We start from the raw sequence: 20116 nt of genomic DNA, 5'->3' as shown, positions 1-20116 counted from the left end.
TGTTGTTTGTCCATGTACGTTCAAATATCCACATCCTGATTATCCTACTGTACTATGTTCACACAGAGAACCTCACATGTGCCAGTCTCTTAGACTTCCTGTTATCAAGATGTTGCTCAAGTTCATAGATTACAGAACAGCAGGTTTAAAGATAGGAGTCGCCATCTGAACATGTAGAAATAGCCAATAGAAAGTATCTGAAAATGAGACCTTTATTCAGTAACCGCTCATTGCAATGTTTGACATTAAAATCGTTTCTTTTCATTCAGTACAGTGCAAAAAATACCATTGCGTTCAGACTTTAGGGCAGTCAAGAAGTAAATACAATCATTATTATTATTAGTATTATTATTAATAATATTCTCCACAAGAAGGACGGCTAGCTCGAGGGTCTGACCAATCAGAGCACAGTATGTAACATGATTAGAACATTAAAGGCCACTGACAGACTGGACAGAATTCATATTCTCACATTTATGTTTGTAAACACACGCATACCTGTACAAACATACACAGCATAGAAACAGTAATTTGCAAAATGCATTGTTGACTTTGCGGTCAAATGTAATGCGGACAGTATAAAATAAGTTAATTTGGATATTTTCTTAGATAGCAAGAGTGTACATTGTTATCTTCATCGTCAGCAGGAAGTAAACATTGATTACAACAGTTATATTGATGATGGCAGCGAGAGGACAAAACACTTCAGCATCACTCAACGTCGACCCAGGCTCTTCACTGGCACATTTGTGTCCATACAGATGGAGGGAGGGGCTGCTGCCCTTCCCTGACTGGCTGACTGGCTGTGGCAGGCAGAGAGGTGCCTACTGTACAGCCTGTGACAGGCTACTGGCTGTGCTTTTTTTTTAGAACACGAAGGAGATGCAAATGGAGAGAGACGAGGGCGATAAGGCAGAGAAGAAGAGCTGAGCTCATCACAGAAGATCTGACATATCTAGAAGGCCAATATCTTGTCTCTCTGGACGGTGTCGAGGTCGTCATCCATGGTCAGGAGGACCTAGGAGGGAACACGAGGTGAGGGGTTAGTACACAGAGTTTCCTGTTTTCAGGTTCCAATTGCTAGCCTGACAAGCCAGACCCACATCAAGATGTTGGGTCTGGGAACTCACCATTGACAGGGCTCAATCCGAGGGGCGGGATAAACAGTTGTCTTTCAAATTCCCTCTGCACTCATAGCCAACCAGAGCAACGCTAGTTGATAGATTAAACTTTTGCCGTATCCGGTCGGCAAAACTCTGAACACATCTTCCTTTTTTAAGAATGACTTCAGTGCCGTTATTTGTTCTTTTCTCAAAGAAAAGCTTAACTCCAAGTCTTCCAGAGTCGCGGCCAAAGCCGATTCGAAAGACCGCTGTTCGCCAGCAGCAGCAGCCATCTTCTTTGTTTTCAAGTAGCAGGGAATTCACGCGGAACTGTCACAACTCTGCCATCATTATGTTATCCCTTGTGTTGTCTTCGTTTTTTTCCGACATTTTTGACGGCTTTTTTTTCACAGTTTGTTTTTGCTTTTTCCAACGTTTTAAATTGTTAAATTTTTCTTCTACACATTTTCAGCGCTTATTTCTACGTCCCATATTTTCTGATATAAAACAAAAATTGAAAACGGGTCAATTTGACCCGAAGTCAACACAAGGGTTAAGCCCGCCCACCGACTCTATACATGACGTGATTGGCCTGACCAGAATTTGGGTTTTCCAGCTCGCAAGCCAATGGAGAGTTGCTAGACTGACCCTGGCTGCAAATTACGTGCGTCTAGATTTCTAGGCTATCCTATTGCAACAATATATTTAAGTTTTACATTTAAACCATCACATATATTTGAAGTTATCAGCTAGCCCTGTCAAGCATTTACTGTATTGGCTGTTGTTCATATACATTTTTAAATTCTAAACACTCCGATCAAAGAATTTTTGTGTGTATGCTGCATGCCTAAATGAACTAAAACAAAACGCACACAAACACACACACAATCATACCAGGAAGGATCCAAACATGGCGATGGAGGAGAGGAAGTGCCAAATGTCATGGTCATCAAAGAATGAAAGCAGGATACAGTCCCTGTTGTGCTCTCGAGACTCTGCTGGAGTTTTCTGTGTCAGACGAGAGAAACCCACAAAATAAAAATAATGCCACTTTATACAGGATAATGTAAAAAAGAAAATTACAGAGTCATGTTTGCTCTCACAGGCTAAAACGTTGGTCAATAAGGTGTGTAAGGCTAACGCTCCTTCTATGTGACTCTGTATTAGGGCTGCTCTATTATGAAAAAAGAAAATCATAATCACGATTATTTTGGGGTGTTTGGTGTTTTTTGCCCCCAACGGCACCTTCTAGGCAGCGCGGCAATGGTTATGTTTAGGGTTAAGGTTAGGGTTAGCTGTCTGGAAGGCGCCGTTGGAGGCAAAAAAACACCATCGAGCTTATTTTGGTCAATATTGAAATCACAATCATTTACGCAATTACTCATTGACTTTTGGAAAGATGTTGCAATTATTGAACTTAAAAAAAATGTTTTTACATTCAGGACAAAATAAGAGTTTACTTGCAAAATGTAATGTAAAATAATTGTTTTTCTCGATTATTCTGATTTTTGTGATCATTTTGGAGCCGAAATCGTAATCGCGATTACAATTTTGATTAATTGCACAGCCCTACTCTGTATGTGTGTGAGTTACCAACCTGCCAGGTGCTGAGACCCTGGAAGAAGAAATACAGTGCAAAGCCCCACACCACGGCTGTGAACAGAATACACACCAACGCCAGACACTGGATTCTCTCACCGCTCCGCAACTAAAACACACACACACACACACACACACACACACACACACACACACACACACACACACACACACGAAAAAGAGCTTTAGATTTTGCTTTTTCTTCTAAATACTACTTAAAAACGTGGATGTAGACAGAACACACACCTTCATAATGATATAAAAGGCAAAGTAGAGCAGCAGGTTGCAGATGGCGATGGCCAAAAGGTAGGAGGCAAAGTCATTGGGTCTCTCTATGAGGCCATAGGCAGCTCTACAGAGAGGGAGCAGGAGGAAGAGACACAAAGATGATGTCATCATTTAAGCCCTGTGCTGTAAATTAAAAATTGCATTGGTCTCTACTTAGTGTTAAGTAAAAGAAGAAACACACTGTGTTCACTTACAGAGACCAGTTGACTATGTTCCCCATTACGAGCAGAACCATACGGTCCTGTCAGACAGAGGGGGAAAGATGATTTATCAGCCGGTAATCTGGACTTGCCAACACAGGATACAGTGTACCAGATAACTTAGATATTGATAATTCAGGCACTGGATACATGTAAAAGCATATTAAATTACACAATCTTATCATCAAAATCATCAATGACATCTGAGGATCTAACCACATGTCCAGTTTCCCTGTATAAACTAAAGAAACTCTGAAATACTAGGATTCATTGTAAACTTATGTTGGTGCAGACATTTCTGGTTATTACTCACAATGTACATAGGTCCACTGCACTGCCTGATGCAATCTGTGTAGATGACATACACAATCCTGCGCAGGATCCCGGCGTCTGACGCAAATATACAGACAAATGTTAGCTGCAGTCAAACACTAGTCCAGAGTGTGAGGTTTCAACTCTACAGCACCCAAACAGTAAATGTCAAGGTGACACTTAAAAATGAAAGTAAAATCCGATGCACCAGTACATTTTTTTTAAAACATAGCAATGATTCTGCCTGTACAGTTTGCAGTTATATTGTGTTGCTACGCATAACTGATTTTAATAAAGCCATTACACAGCATTAAAGCACACAAATTGTATGTCATTTTTAGCTAAAAAGAGATCAATTTGTTCCATCCATTCCATTTTCTCTTTTATAAAAATATGCATGCACTTTGTTGAATACAACAAAAGGGAAAAAATTAGATACATGTCTGAAACCACAATGGATCCAAATCAACCACCACTAATATCAAACCATTGTGATTCCAGGAGCTACAGATTAAGATTAAGACACACTATTTTTTCACTCTGTTATTAGTTATTACACACATTACACACAGGCCCGAAATACAAATACACATGCCCAGGACCCTATACATGCACAAATGGAGAGATGCATGAGTGAGGGGGCTGCCAATGACAGGCACTTCCTAGTTATCTTACCCAGCCTCCATCGGCCCATGTAGTAGAGCTGTGTGCTGAGGAGCATAGTGGACAAAATGTGGATCACCGAGAAAATGATCCAGAAGACTGTGTTTCCTTTCCCAAATACCTGCAAAAAGATGTTCACAAACATTAGAAAATGTGTTTTTGCGTGTGTTAAACATAACCAAGGTGTATGTGTGTGAAGAGGGCTAAACAGCTGGCAAAGTACTGTGCCATATCTGCTATTATTGGCAGCCGCCACATATGGCAGAGACATTGCTATTTATACCTTTAAGAACTGAGTATTGTGCTTATTAAGTGATATTGTGAAGACCTGCATGCCAATGGTCCATGAGTTTGCGTATGTATTGTACTGCATCTGTAATATTTGTGTCCCTGTACCATTTTCTTCATGTGGACATAAATAAATGGTTAAAGTGTGTGTGTGTGTGTGTGTGTGTGTGTGTGTGTGTGTGTGTGTGTGTGTGTGTGTGTGTGTGTGTGTGTGTGTGTGTGTGTGTGTGTGTGTGTGTGCGTACCACTCCCAGCACAGAAAAGAAGATGACCCCAGCCAGGCAGGCGTAGGCAGTGTAAGCACTTGCGTTGATGTCCGGGTGTCTCTTCTGATACAACTTCAACATACACAGTCCAGCAATCATGTACATGAAGGAGGTGTCTGCAAAGAAAGATAGAAACATTATATCTATCTTTTATCACCTAAAACAATACAGGAATAAAAAGGAAACCACAGCAGATTATTTTCACTGAATTATAGTTCAGATGTATTGTCTTTATTGCAAATCACTAGTTTGAACCTGGGACTCTGGGATCAAATTAAATGTGACATGCACAATCCACAGAAAAATGCACACAGCCTGCGCATTTAAACAAGACAGAGGGTGAATACAGGTAGTCCTGCACGATGTGGGGAAAAATATGAATCACAATTTTTTAGCTTAGAATTGATATCACGATTCTCTGCCGCAATGTTTTTCTCACGAAGTGTAATGTTTATTGCACACATGAACCATGACAAAACAAAACAAATTGGCAGTACCAAACATAGATTTTTTGGCACCTATAGCACATTGCGCATCACCACAAGCCTGTAAACATAGAGCTTCAATGAATAAAGAAAATAAAGTACAGTAGGCTACCAAAAATAGTGACATATAACACATCGAACTAAATATGGCCCAGATACAGGCTCTATCTGAACTCCTTGAACATGTCTTAACATAATTAAAACATGTCAATGTCAAATGATTTCAATAAATTAATTGAAAAGAAAAAAAGAAATTGCATTAAAGAATGTACAGTAAATATGTTCTAGTAGAAACCCAAAATACAAGTATAAATCAGAAAATGCGCATGATATGGGACCTTTAAAAAAGGCCACACGCAGTCCAGGTAGGAACACAAGCAGTCTTACCAAACTGGAAGTTGGTGTAGTTTGGACAGACATGGTAGCAGGCACTGAGCAAGCCCTCCATCATTAGAGCAGTTCCCATGGCATAATATAGACCAAAGTGCTTTGGGATACCACATTCCTGTGGGGTGGGAGAGAGGAAAATCAAACAAATAATTGAGCAATGAAATTCACTAAATAATACATTTGACTCCATATTCCAAATGTACTGTATGTCTCTGGATGTGCCTGTATCCTCCCTTCAGAACTTCCTATTACTGATTTATTAATGCTACCTGAGGCTGGGGCTCACCAAGATGTTAAAATAGCAACTGTGTGTGTGCGCATGTGCCTTACCAGCGCGTTGAGATCATTGCGGACCAGGGCTCGATTGTGGACGATATCTCTTTTGAGGACGATAAGGAGGAAGAGGAGTCCCAGCAGCACGTAACCGAGGTTACTCAGGATGTTGTTGAACGCACTGTGTATGACAAACTATACTTTAAAACACAAGATTGTAATCTACTAACTATACTGTGGTTGTAATACATTCAGGCACCTAAACAGACACGTGCTAACCACACACCTTAGAGCTCCCAGAGGGTGGGCACACAGGAAGTTGTAGAAGCAGATGTCCTGATTTCCTGTAACATTGACCACCTAAAGAACAGAGAGTCAATTTAACATCCTTCTTTTTTTTTTATCATATCTTATATATCACGGTTTATGTCTCATCAGCGTACCGTCTGGTAGGTGATGACCAGCTGGACAACTGGCAGCGCATAGAACACAGCAATAGTAGCAATGTTCCTGGAGAGAAGATAATGTTCATAATTATGATATTAAAGGAATCTTTGTTACTGTATTGTTGTAGTTGATTCTACTATTCAATGTTTTTTGTTTTTTCGCTGTCCTCACCAGAAGTAGATTTGGTATTTCTTGCTGAGAATCCTCTTGTCTTTGCGGGACAGGTCAGACACACATAGAAATTTCTGTAATAAGGAGAGGACATTATTACTTGTCATCAAGTAAAATGGGCAACAGCAAGGAGTGGTGACATTTTAACGTGACAAAAAACAAGTACTGTGCACTGTGTGTACTGTGTACCTTGGTGCGGACGATGTTTTTGTCTGAGGTGATGTCGTCCAGCGTGTCATAGTCATCCTCCTCCACAGAGCTCAGAGACTCCTGCCTGCTTCGTCCAACACTGTCCAACGATTGCTCTGATGGAGGGAGGGAAGAGAGGACAGAGGAGGAGGTCATGGAAGAATAAAGAAATTAGCCTTTCAATTCACTGGATCAATTTGACCGGACGTCTGGATTTAAAGGAATTTTTTCAGTTATTCAAAGGTGTTCAAACCCATCACCCATTTAGAGTTCCTTGGCAAATTCCAAAGATAACAAAGAGAAATATTGGAATAATTATTGGTACTTTGATCAATTGATTGATTTTTATCAATATTGTTTTGCTGTTCCATTTCAAATGTAATCAGATTAGCAATCTGGCCACTTCCTGGCACCAACATCTAAATATCATTGTTGTATGATTCACACAGTGGTGATTGGTTTGCTGAACTCTGAACTGATTGAACCAGTGTGTCACCAATGCGGATGGCTATGTGGTGAAGGTGATTGAGGATTGGGCGACGTTTGAAAGGCTCCCGCCCTGATGAATACAAAAGACACAGAAAACCAGTGAGGAACCAGAGCTGCTCGCAGGAAGCCAACTGCAAGCCAGGCTGTGGAGACATACTGCAAAGTGACAGTGGTAGGCCAGTAGAAATATTTGTCCATGCTTGTTCATACCCACGTATCCATAGTTGTTGTCAGTTGATGTGGCGCTGTCAGTGATGGCCTCTGAACTGAGTGTGCTGCCGTTGTCAGCTAGAGAAAAAGAGGGGAGGGGGGGTTATTTAATTAAATCTCCACACAAAAAAAAGACATAAGCAAAACCCCAGAACTGTCCACAACTTACCAAAGGAACCATATTCATATGGCGAGGCTTGAGTTTTGCCTGTGGAGACATGCACACACATACATATTTAACACTCCCGAGCGAGTATATATATATATGACAAAATGCACATGCAGAGACAAGCACCACTACAACCAATACTCGTTAGCATCTTAATGCTGCATACTAAAACACCACTGCAGCTAAATTGTTAGTAATGACCCCATTTACACTTAGTTTTTTGGACGCATTGTGATCCGCTCACTCAAACCACTTGCCCTAGTGGTCTGGGACGCATTTGACCACTAAAAGTAAAAGTAAAAGCTTATGCGTACTGATGCATCCCCAGAGGGTCATGAAAATATGTCACCAATTCTGGATGTGGCGGTTGTTTTGGTGAGAGCGTGCCAACGCTCTATAACTTGCCCATTTTACAACGAGTTGGATGAAGTGTTACGTCACTGTCCATTTTTTTTTTTTTGCACAATGGAAGTTGTGTTGGTTCTGCTGACAGTGATAGCTCTACCGACACAACCACTATTTTTTATTTAACCTTTATTTATCCAGGTAAGTCGATTGAGAACAAATTCTCATTTGCAACGACAACCTTTCACATTCATACCTGGAAGCTGCCCAGTACAACCACAGTCTGATCTGCTGGCCACTGAGCAGCTCCACTGGAGCGGTTGGAGGTTAAGGGCCTTACTCAAGGGCACCTCAGTGGTGGTAATGAGGGAGGGACAAGTGCTGCTCTTTCACTTCCCCACCCAGATTTATCCTGTCGGTCTGGGTATTGAACGAACGACCTCCCGGTCACAAGCTCGCTTATTTAACCTTTAGGCCACCACTGCCCACTAACGTGACGAGTATGGACTTTGTGTGGGGCCCTTTACCCTTCTAATGTAAGTGACGTAAGCAGTAACAATGTGTCTCTGCTGTCCACTCGTGTTCAGATCACCGAAACGCATTTTAAAACCAAGTGTAAACGGGGTCACAGAGAGGTGAGGGAGGCAACAACACATGCAGGGATCCATTTTTTTCAGACTCAAAATCCCTTAAATAACAGTTTTATTAAATGGCTGAAAATGTGAGTACGGAATGGTGCAGAGGCAGGTTTGTTTTGTGAAGAGTGGTGACTGCTGCAGCGAGAGTGAACTGTTGGAAAACTTGAAGCATCCTGCGATTTTAAAATAAAATCATGTCAGCAGCATACACTGCAGCGAACAGACACATGAGACACAGAGGTAGTCGAGTACCACATCAGCAGTGTAGACAATTATCTCAATGATTATCTCCAGCATTTTTTTTTCATGAAACACCTTGTATTTTATATTTTTGTTTGTCTATCGTGTCGTTAGCATTGTTGACAATAATGTAATATACTTATGTGTTTCTTCAGCCAACAAATACCAGAAGGATACCACTGTGACAAATACAGGCAAGATAACAGGATGATAGCAGTGCTTTGTGGTTAGCTGTACCTAACAAGGACCCAGGTGAGTCATGTGTATCTGTATCTCTATGATGCAAGCCATAAACACTTAACTAACAGTTTTGGAACAGTAAGTGCTATGTTAATGTTACAACACAGTCCATGAGGCATTATAGTCAATGACATCTCTGTATCGATCTTTCTACGAACGTTGTTGATATGGCGAGAGAGTTATAGTATGTGAGCTAACGCATGCAGAGCATCTGCAGACGAGCAACACAGTGTGAGAGAGGGCAGTAAGTGCAAGGTAAGAGTAACAATGTCGTTATACCATCTCCATTCTTCCCAAGCAGAGAGGCTGAGCCACACATTAGCATGATGGAGAGATAGTAAAAGAAACACATTTAGTACACACAGACATGTTACATTCTGCATAAAAAGCTTTATACTGCATTTTAAGTGTAGTTAGGGTTATAACATTGGCTGGATATTATGGCATCTACTCTACAGTACAGGTTCGCGACTTTAAGAAATTGTATGCTCAACACACCCGCTAACAAGCCCCTAATGGGCTAGTCCATCATAGCTGGTTGCTGGGTTACCTGTCTCAGCAGGCGACATGTCAGCAGCAATCTGAAACACCTCTCTCTTCTTCATTCTGCAGAAACGGGGAGGGGAAGATGCAAATTAAAATCATTTGTATTCAGTATAGTGTTCTTCTTGTAGTGCAGCTGTATAAATCTATATTCTTCTATTAGACAACCAAACCCCTGGATGGAACTGGGACCAAAAAAAGAAAGTTTGAACATTGTGAACTTGTAAAGGTTTTTGTTATAGTGCTTAAAAACCCAATAAAGGTTAATAAAACATTCTCTGTGGCCTTATCTTCTGTAATGAGGATTGTCTGTGGCTACAGAGAGATACAGAGGAAGATGTATGTATCACTACAAAAGGATTCAACTTTTCAGATTCACCGATGCTAAATATCTCAGCAGTGAAACAAGCCTGTGTATATGAAGTGGATGCGGTAACTAACTGTTGTTTTGGTAGCAGAGAAAAATGCTAAATCTTACCGCTTGTTCTCCAGACAGGTCATGAGCAAGGTGAGCAGATAGAAGGAGAGGAAGATACCCAGACAGAACAGCATGCCCATCACATACACCTCCGCTGTGGAGTGTAAAACAGATATACTGTAAGCCTATTTACATGCTTATACTGCATGACCTTGCCTGCACTGCATAATAAAATGATATAGCATCATTACCTACAGCTTAAAATTGGGAGATACATAAACAATATGCAGCATCTACCTTATATAAAGCCAAACATTTAGTTATGAATTATTCTTTCTCCAACTTTTCCAGTTTTGGAGAACATAACTTGTATATATGACTTTTCGGAGCCCTGGGTTTAATCAAAATGTTGTTCCTGGCAAGTTACTAGTTTTCCCACAGTTGTATGGTATATTTTGTTGACATACCCATGGTGTACAACAAATATATGGATTATTCCTCATTCTGGACAGCTGCAACATATTTGTTAAAATGTGACTTACAGTTGATAGCAGGGGTGACAATCACATCAATGAACTTGCTGCGGTTGCCGGCGTCGATCAGCTCATCAGGACGGAGAGGGTAGAAGCGCAGCGGACCGCCGCACGCCTCGTCCTCTGTTTTTACCACTACCACCACATAGAAACTGTTGCTGGGAAAATCTTTTCTCTAAATGACAGAAATAGACATTAAAAGATATGAAATGTGGTAACAGGGGGTCTATACTGTATGCTTTGGTTACGGCATTATCTGTATTTCAGAACCATGTACATGACTGTGTCAGACACTACCTGCACAGTGATTGCGCCTTTTTTGGTCATAGTCTGGTACATCCCAATGAAGGCCACATTGTTGTCAAGATCATAGACAGGACACTGAAATGAAAGAGAGAGAGGGAGGGAGAAAAAATTATAATGAGAAACATGAAAGATTAAAAAAATAAAGGCAAGAGGGAACAAGAGATGAACAGGATTACTTAAAAAGAACACAGTGATATTATAGTAAGTAGGGCTGGGACGATATGCCTTTGTCCCGATTCGATTCTTTCACGATATGTGGGTGCCGATTCGATTTGTAGCAAGATTTTCATTTATTGCAATTCTAGAAGTGTTGGGATTCGATAGTATTAAGTATTGTGATTTTCATTTCCTTCTTTATCAAAATCAAACGTTGAATAATACACTTCTAGAGACAATATATCATGAGACATTTCTAAATACTAATTGTTCTTAAAAAGAATGCACAACACGTCAGTCAGTCAGTCTGACATATATTTAATTTGTAAAGAAGTACATAACCTGGATTTTCTGCTGTCAGCGGTACTGTATAAATAAAAATATTAAGGTGAATTATTGGTAAAAAAAAAAAATAGATTCTAGGGAAAAGAATCGATTTTAAAAATCGTCACAAAAGAAAATCACGATACATAGAATTTTTGATCCCCCCCACCCCTAATAGAAAGCATGAAAAAATAAAGAATAAAAAGGAATTAAATCTCAGTTAAATCTAGGGTTGCAATGGTATGAGATTTTCACGGTACAATAACAGAATATATCACGGTATTACACAATTATTATTATTATCAGTTACAATGACCCTTAAAGAAGTTATTCTTTTTGGTTGAACACTTTATTATAATTGAAACCATTTTTTTATTGGAAGTATGTATAAAACGTCACCCTTTTGAAAATAAATCAAATATATTTGTCAATACCGTAGATAAGCAAATGTACAGAGTATGATAACCGTCAATTCTCATACCACGGTATACTGTGAAACCGCTATATCGCTGCAACCCTAGTTAAATCTTCTCAGAAAATCATAAAATTAACAATATTTGCTTTGTACTCTGCACTAACACCGTTGCAATAACCTCAATTATGCCCTAAGGTGGCCAAATGGTGTTACTGCATGCTGACCACAATGCCAGGAGCCACTTATGGACAGTACCTGTCTGGTTTGAGGGGGTGGGGAGGGGTGGTAAGTGTACCTGGATGTCCTGGATGGACATAACAGAGCAGGGAAAGGTCATTTCTGAGTTGACCTTGACGATCACAGTGTCCACCCCATCAGGAAAGACATACTTGAAGTACTGAGAGAAAGGGCAACAGAAAGAAGAGGAAAAAAAGGATTAATGAAGGGAGTAAGGAACATAACAAAATGGGAATATTAGTCGTATATTCATTTTCATTAGCCATATAAACAGCTTAGTACGAATATTGTCTTTTTTGGAATAAGGGCCAAATCGGAATATGGGGTGTGTATGTAAACGTAGTCAATGACTGACTTGATGGATAAGTAGGTGCTACAAAAGGCCAAACAGGAAACAAAAGTTTGTTCCCTTTTTCATGGGTTGAACTCCAGAACAATAAAATGAACTGTGTAAAATGTGAAACTCCCTCCATTCTTACTTGTACTTTCCTCAGCTTCTCTCATCTTTCTCGTCATCTGTACCCTCAACCCAACTCTGCTATCTACATTTCTGTGACTAAACGGCCCTATTGTAGAGCAGCACTTAGTGCCATCCTTAAAAACACACAAAGCTTTGGTATTAAGCTGTATTACCTGAGGTTGGGATGGTGATGCGGTGAAGCTGAATTTCTTGTCTGTCCTGTAATCAAGGTAAAGATAACAAGTCAGTCATACCAGTAGTTGTTGGTTACTACAAAACCTAGCCTTAAGCTGAGAATTCAGGCAGCTACTGCACAGTGTGTTTGTGTGATTCTATCAGATGTCACTCACTGCAGGGTGAAGCTTTCAACACGGCTGACCCTGAGCTGGTAGTTTGTACCCAGGCTGGACAGGGTAGACACGTCCACAAAAAAGTACTGGGTCTCAGAGGCGGCCCTGGTTGGGGGCTGGCACAATGTCCGGCCCACATGACTGTAAGGGTACTTCCTCTGGTAGCTGGAGAGAGACAGACAGAGAGAAAGAGAGACATTGACAAACAGAGAGAGAAAGAACAAGCAAGCTCAAGTTCCCATGTAAAAGGTTTTACTTTTACAAGACGTTCAACTTCTATTTATTGATAAATTATATTTAATATTATTTATTTATTTAAAACTCTTTTCGGATGCACAGAATAGATAGATACTTTAAATAAAGTAATGGATGATTGCATTAATAAAAAAAAAAAAAATCAAAGAAAAAAGATGGGCATGTAACGTGATGAGGGAATTATTAGATTATTATAAGATTCTTTAATATAACAGGAGTATACTACATTGCTGTTTCAGAATCAGAAGACCTAACTAGATCATGCATACAGTAATTTCTGAACAAAATCCATAAATACCTAGCTCTAACAAATGTTGCTAAATGCATAACTTAAAACATAGAAGTGGATTCTATTAAAGAGAGCATGTGACAAAAGCTACATAAAAAAAACAAAAAAAACAGAAGTAACTTAGTAACTTCGCTCTGATGACTTTGAGGTAGCTCATTTACAGTAAGATGGGCTCCTCAGATCTGCACTGGTGGATCTCAGGAGGAAGTGAAAGTCCAATGTTCCTTAGTGATCTGCTAAAAACTTGCCTGGCCACGAGGCTGCATAGGCAAGACTATATAGCGAGGTAATTCTGGTGTTACACAACCACAGAGAGTGCCTTGGAATGTAGGAGAGACACAGATCATGCAAGGCTGTCAGCCAATGGCTAACAAACAGCCAAACTTCTGTCCTGTTGCAAAATCCCAACTGATTAAGTCAGGTTACAAAAGCTGTGCACCCTAAAACCACTGAGACAAATCCAGACCATAATAAAGGCTGTAGATTGTATTGTTTCCTCTCCACAAAGTACATCAACAGCTGGCCTTAGTGCTCCATCCAGCAAATGTCCACATAGAACTATTACATGTCCACATAAGAGACATTCCTAAAGTGCAGTACCTCCTGGAATAAATTTGACCCTCGTTCTCAGATCTAAAAATCCATCTCTCTCCACCACATTTACACAAAAGTCTACAACAAGCAAGCACAGCTAGCATTTACAGATTTCCTTCTCTATTTCCTAGGCTATTAAGTATACACGCAGCTATCTACACCAAACAAGAACATTAGTGCATGAACTGAAGTCATAAATGTTTACTATCTAGGGGAAAACAGCAGTAACAGCCAGACACTCCCTAGGAGTGACATTGGATTATAATTTTCTGTACAGTCTGCGTGCAGTTAGTTACAAGGACATACATAAAGGCCTAGCATAAAAACTAAGTTTGACAGACAATCCTATTCAGTTTTGAGGAGACTTGCCTTACAGTACAGTCCACTTACAACTGATCAGTTGAGGCTTTGTGACAAAATGTCATGACATAGAGCTTAATCTGTCCCTACAACTAATGTGTTCACTTCCCTTTCTAATTGCCTATGAAGCAGTGTGCAGATCATATTCCATTTGAGTGCCAGCATTTGAATGTGTAATTCCTCAATTCAACAACCACAGAAAATTCATTAAAATCATTAATATATGTTCGCCATACATTGTATACTACCATGGCATTGGAAAAGGTTGTTCTAAGTGAAGCCAATTGGCCCATTCTGTATATATGTGCCACATAGTAATCTCAGCTCTGCTCTACAATTTACAGAATATTATTTACTGAGAACTCAGAGGATTTAGGCTAATAGGCTGTTCCTTTGGCAAGCAGAGGGCAAAGAAGCATTATGCTGGTCATCACTGTACAAATTAGAAATATTGTTGAATTGTGATCTTGTAGGACTGGGGGAAGCTGAGTAGGCGGTAAGATAAAAGTGGGAATACTCACAGGCCTCTTAAAATGAGAGGGACTTGAAAAGACACCACAGCTTGCTTCTGTCGTACCACAAACAGGATGGGACTCTCAAAACCCTGTGATAACACATCCACAAACACACGCACTCCCTCCGTCTGACACCCAATGAAAGACAAAAAAAGAAAAGATGATTTTACATTCAATATTACTTGATATTTTTAAGTGAAAGACAAATATACCAATTTGACAATGAAACTCACCTTATTCCTGGAGACAGTGTGATTGAAAGCATAGATGGTCTGGTTTTCACTTGTAACTGTATCATTATAGGTGACATCAAACTCTGCATCTTTCTGGATCACATTGTTGGTTTCCCCCTCCGCCCCACTGCCGCAAACAAACTGGGTCACACATAGCCAGAGCAGGGCTGCCAATCGTGGTCGGGTCCAACAAGGAGCAGGTCCAGAGCTGTTTTTATGTCGAGACTTCCAGCAACTCCTTAACACCATTTTGTCTGACACGGTCTTCCTAAAATGTAACTGATACCTAACGTTATTCTAGCCTTTGCGACAACTCCACCCCATTCAGCAACAATTACTCGTAAGATGGCTAGCTTAACTGTTCCCCTTCCAGCAATAACCAACAATAACAACAGCTGCTAACTGACAAGCTAAAGAGACAGCGAGGTGTTTACATTAGCTAAAGATTTGCTCCTGGTCGTATTGACATCCGCGACAAACTCGAAGCTGCCAGCTAAGGTTATGCAACAAATAAAAGTGTCGAGACAAAAAGTTTCAAGACAACGATACTCAATTCCTCTTCATCTGAAAACCTGGTACGCTAGCTGCGCTGTAACGTTAGCATTGTTGGTCAACGCTGCTAAGGCAGCTCCATGTTTTGATATAGGAGTTCGGTTCCAGCTACGCAGACAGTGTCAAAAACAAAACAGCACCAAATGTTTTTTTCCAGTCTGTCCAATGTGATCGGTTGTCACGGCCTGTAGCGGTGCCGCGGCATTATGCAAGTAGCTATATCTCGTGCAGAGGGTGAAGAGATTGAGCGTGTTTATAGTGTGAGAAATCTGTGACATTAGCGCCCCCTCCACGCTCAGACAGTAAACAAACAGAGTGTGACGTCATGTCTATGCCCTCCATAGAGTCCTCTACTTATATATATATATATATATATATATATATATATATATATATATATGTTTTATATCTATGCCTCTACTACTATCAGTACAGGCCCCTTCATCTACATGTTTTGGTCTTTCTTATTTAATGATAATCACTCGGATAAACCATGGGAAATTTGTGATAAACACTGTATAATTCAAAAAGGCTTTATTAGTATGACCATAGGACATATCATATGCCTAGTTAAAGCAGATATAAGGAAAAGTACAGTTTAAGATGCAAACAAAACATTATGTTAACATTAGTGCAAAAGCAACAACTTAACATCATCAACAAGAACATAACTGATGGATATCAGCCTCAACATGAATAATAATGAAGTAATAATATAGTGTGAGTGTGTGTGTTGTCAGTGTGTGGTATCAATAACAAGCTTAAGGAAGTGTCAAGATATTAATTATAATTTACCCTGTAAAACTTGTGTTAGAAAGATTTAAACTGAATATTGATTAAGTGTGATTTATGTGGACTAGAGAAAGAGAGTATTTCCCATCTATTTTTTTCACTGTATATTCTTGTGTGGATTGATGTAGCCAACTTTCAAAAAGAAAAACACATGAAAGTGGAAATTAATAGGCTATATATGTTTGATGTAATGCTGTATCTTGACTAAAATATATTTTGAAAATACAAACATGCTATATCATACAACTATTTTAATTTTTGTAAAATGTCATATTCATAATCTCTTTGTGTGTGTTTGTCATATTTTGTCAAAATTAGCTGCTGGGCAACATTGGTCCTCCTTTCGACTCTGCCTCCAGTTAGTCTTCAAGTACAGAACAGCAGACTACAAATGGCAAACCAACTCCTATGCTAGGTAAGTTCTGTAACTTTGAGCACTTCCTGACTCCAGGTTTTGTGTGCCAATGGGTCTGCTTAAACACAAATTTATTTAAGAGTATCAACCATGTTTCCTCAAAATAAACCAGGGCCTTGGGTTTAGGGAATGCAGGGCCTGCCTTTAGGGACATAATTAATCTTATTTAAAAGTGCATATACCAAAACAAAATGTAAGTTGATCAAATTACCTTTAAAAAATTGTATGGGGAACTTCTATTTGGGTCACTGAGGCAGCTGCCTGCTTTGCTCAGCTGCTAATCCAGTTTAGGACACAGAACTCCTCTCTACCATAGAGTGGTGCTGTCTACAACCTGGTGAGGGCTATAGAAGAATAGAGTAACAGAGAGCAATTGCATTTCCCCCACATACTAAAATTGAAAAAGCACTGAAATTTAAAAAGAAGAGGTGTGTCCTATTTCTCCAGTGTAGTAGGCTAATACTTTCTGGTATTGGTAGTTGGAGTCACTGGGTCACAATATATGGAAGCTATTAAAAAAACTATTTTCTTTTACAATATTTATTTTAAATAAATTAATTACATGTAAGCTATTAAAATAGGTGGGCTACATGAGGCCAATTTAGTATATTTTCTAATCTATCTATCTATCTATCTATCTATCTATCTATCTATCTATCTATCTGTCTTTCCATAATTTATATGGGCAAGTCAAGGAAACTAGAAATATTCTTTCTAGTTTCCTTGGCGTCTGATCATACATAGTGCAGCAGTTTGCAAAGAATTACTGAATCATGGGAACCAGAGTGATAATGCGCACGTCTTTGTCGCCAAGGCAACCAAAATACGTTTCTGTGGATGAAGTCATTTGTTACGCTGATCGTTACCATGGTTACAACCTAGAGAGGGCGCTGCGGAGGAGCGTTCCACGTAAAATGACGCAGGGCGGGGGCGTGCCCGTGATGCGCGCTGCGCAAGGCTGCTTGTTGTTCCCGCAGAGAGGCGAGAAGATGGCGGCCGTGTCAAGCGGAGGTGCTGCTGGGTCCGCTGCGGCCGGGATTACGCACTCTGCCCGACCGACCCACGCAGGCATGGGCTCCCAGAACCGAGCCCAGCCATCCTCGGGGATCACTCACTCCAGTCGTACCAGCACGGCCGCTGGGTGCATCACCAATCCTGGCCACACTTCGGTCACCAGGCCCCCCCCAGCCCGAGTGGGCCACTACGAAATCGAGCGGACTATCGGCAAGGGAAATTTCGCGGTTGTTAAACTAGCCACACACATCATTACCAAAGCAAAGGTAAGACGAGTGATGTCCGAGCGTTAGAAGTGAACAATAACAACTTGTCATTGTTTTATTTCAAGCCTTTTCAACCATGTACGGCGGGATGACGCTGGGGCCTTCAGGCTCTTAAGGCACAACGGCCAGCCCGCTTTGGTGACACCGCTGCTTGGTGTTGGTGGGGGTCCATTCAAGACGGGGCATCACCTCTAACGTTAACTACTGGATACAAGATACATCTGTTTTCACATATATTAGCTAGTATTGTTTTGAGGAACGATATAAAGGCCTGAGGTTAATGTGTGACAAAGCGCAGAGGACGGAGAGAAGGGTATATGCGAAGATGAAAAAGAGGAGACACAGAATGTTCCAACTAGAAGATAGCTTAACGTTAGCTTACTAGCTAATTAGCTGTTCGGCTAGATGCAGATATCTTTAAGACATACCAACAACAAGGTAACAAGTTTGCAGCACCCTGCTGGATAACTTTAAATTAACAACAAACTTCCAAAGTTATTAGGCGTAAGGATAGGTTGTCGAAGTAACGTATTATAGCGGTTTGTGAAATTCAACGTAAAAGTACCACTCAAAACTGTTTGGCACATGCAGAGAGCAACTATAGCTTTTTAATTTAACTTTGCTTTCATCATTTCGCGTTAGAAAGTTTCTTACGTATTTACAATACAACAATTTTGTCGTAGTGTAACTATACCAGTTTATAAAAACTCTATTCCAGCTTTGTGCACCAGGTTTTGGGTATTTAGATATCACATTTTATAGCTAGGTGACATTTTATGAAACATACCGGACAAGAAAACAGTGACATGACAAAATTAGTGGTTTAAAAACTGCCACCACACACTAAGTGTACGTAGATGCTTTTGCATAGGGTGCGCGCCAGTTAGCAGTATACTGGATGATTGACACACTAACTTGCAGACACTATTATTAACAAAATATATTAATGCAAAACATTGTTTTTTGATGAGTCATGTCCTTCAAATCTATAACTCTGATCATGACACATTGTACCCAGGCTTTTAAAAAAAGGCATTAAAAAAGTTGGGGCATTACAAGTGGAAGGGCTCGCTCGAATATTCCAAGTAGGGTTTTTCTTTTCTGCTGACCTATTGGATCAGGTGCCTTAATGTTTCATGGCTGTATTTGCCTGTGAGCCATCTGTTGTCACTCCAGTTACAGTATGCTGGCTATGTCTTCTTGGCTTGCATGGTAGTGTAAGAACAAAAAGGGCCAAAACAAATAAATCACAAAGCCCTGGTTGCATTTGACAACAGCAGCATCAGTAAGACTTCTGCTAAAAGACACTTGATTTCCAGTCTGTTGGCTTTCAATCAGGACCCTATGTGCTTTATGGTGACATGAGAAGCGTTCCTCCTGATGATATGACTATTAAGATGAGTGTGCACATCCCTTATGATGGATGCACAGAGCACGCACAACAAATATGGCCTACGTTTACAGACAGCTCCTGCAATATATATATATATATATATATATATATAAAAATATTTTTTTTTTACCTGAGGAAGAGCCTTTAAGTCTAATGGCACAAAAAATGTGTGTCAAGGCAGCTGAGTGTGCAGTTTTACCTATATACCCTTGTTGAAATTAGGGCTGTACCGAATACCATCTTTTGAGCTTCGGTGCTTTTCAACAGCGACTATTCGAAGCTTTGGCGGCAGTGGCGGCCGGGGATACCAACATTTCCAACCGTACCTGAAGGCAGCTGTATTTCACAGAAAAAGAGAAAGCGAGAGATGAAGCGACTGCTTTGTTGCTGCAGGTGTTGAACGCTTAAAAGTACGGGCTTATCTGCTAATGTTAGCTACCGACCGTTACTTTGAAACCACCCAGCATATAGACGGTACCGTAGGGTGATTTAACGTCACCACTCATTTTACACATAGTTTAATAACAAAACAAAACGCTGAGTGAACATTACTAGCTACGTTTTGTCATGTTGGTTTTGAGCGGTATGCACCCCCACTAACCTGGAAAACGTTTTTAAAACAGTAACGTTAATACAGCAGTGTCGGAGGAATACAGCGTAACGAGTAAATTCATCAAATTCAGTGTCCACA

At 40.2% G+C, this 20116-nt stretch overlaps 2 protein-coding genes across 5 annotated transcripts in view; one reads left to right on the top strand and one right to left on the bottom strand.

Annotated features, from left to right (window-relative positions):
- Positions 1-194: 194 nt before the first annotated feature.
- On the bottom strand, positions 195-15831 carry sidt2 (SID1 transmembrane family, member 2). Of its 4 annotated transcripts, XM_031283549.2 has the most exons (27): positions 14994-15831; positions 14767-14888; positions 12748-12912; positions 12571-12616; positions 11996-12097; positions 10797-10880; positions 10509-10674; positions 10027-10120; positions 9556-9611; positions 9285-9311; positions 7543-7581; positions 7374-7451; positions 7171-7233; positions 6675-6790; positions 6486-6559; positions 6311-6377; positions 6154-6227; positions 5925-6048; positions 5592-5709; positions 4699-4835; positions 4178-4286; positions 3504-3580; positions 3185-3231; positions 2949-3054; positions 2701-2811; positions 1998-2111; positions 195-1018 (listed from the first exon to the last, which is right to left on the bottom strand). In XM_031283549.2, the coding sequence occupies exons 1-27, from the start codon at positions 15240-15242 to the stop codon at positions 956-958; spliced, it is 2628 nt and encodes an 875-aa protein (XP_031139409.1). In that variant the 5' UTR covers positions 15243-15831; the 3' UTR covers positions 195-955. The 4 variants fall into 4 exon arrangements, with proteins under 4 accessions (XP_031139409.1, XP_031139410.1, XP_031139411.1 ...); XM_031283550.2 differs by lacking the exon at positions 9285-9311; XM_031283551.1 differs by lacking the exon at positions 7171-7233 and having other exon boundaries at positions 14994-15830.
- A 1820-nt stretch (positions 15832-17651) lies between these two features.
- LOC116038868 (serine/threonine-protein kinase SIK3 homolog) overlaps positions 17652-20116 on the top strand; it is a 38455-nt gene continuing 35990 nt past the window's right edge. Inside the window, exon 1 of the mRNA XM_036001128.1 lies at positions 17652-18032. Coding sequence (XP_035857021.1) covers positions 17667-18032 — 366 coding nt within the window. The 5' untranslated portion in view covers positions 17652-17666. The remainder of the gene's footprint in view (positions 18033-20116) is intronic.

Source organism: Sander lucioperca, chromosome 5 (genome assembly GCF_008315115.2).
Source record: "Sander lucioperca isolate FBNREF2018 chromosome 5, SLUC_FBN_1.2, whole genome shotgun sequence".
NCBI lineage: Eukaryota > Metazoa > Chordata > Actinopteri > Perciformes > Percidae > Sander > Sander lucioperca.
This window is presented reverse-complemented; position numbering and strand designations above follow the sequence as displayed.

Bases quoted from the DNA above. Each gene is read 5' to 3' on its own strand.
- sidt2 (XM_031283549.2), bottom strand. From the start codon at position 15,242: ATGGTGTTAAGGAGTTGCTGGAAGTCTCGACATAAAAACAGCTCTGGA. The intron at 10,121-10,508 runs GTAAGTCACATT...TACACTCCACAG, and splicing joins TGTCACCCCTGCTATCAACT to CGGAGGTGTATGTGATGGGC. The intron at 6,560-6,674 runs GTACACAGTACA...TCCTTATTACAG, and splicing joins AAAACATCGTCCGCACCAAG to AAATTTCTATGTGTGTCTGA.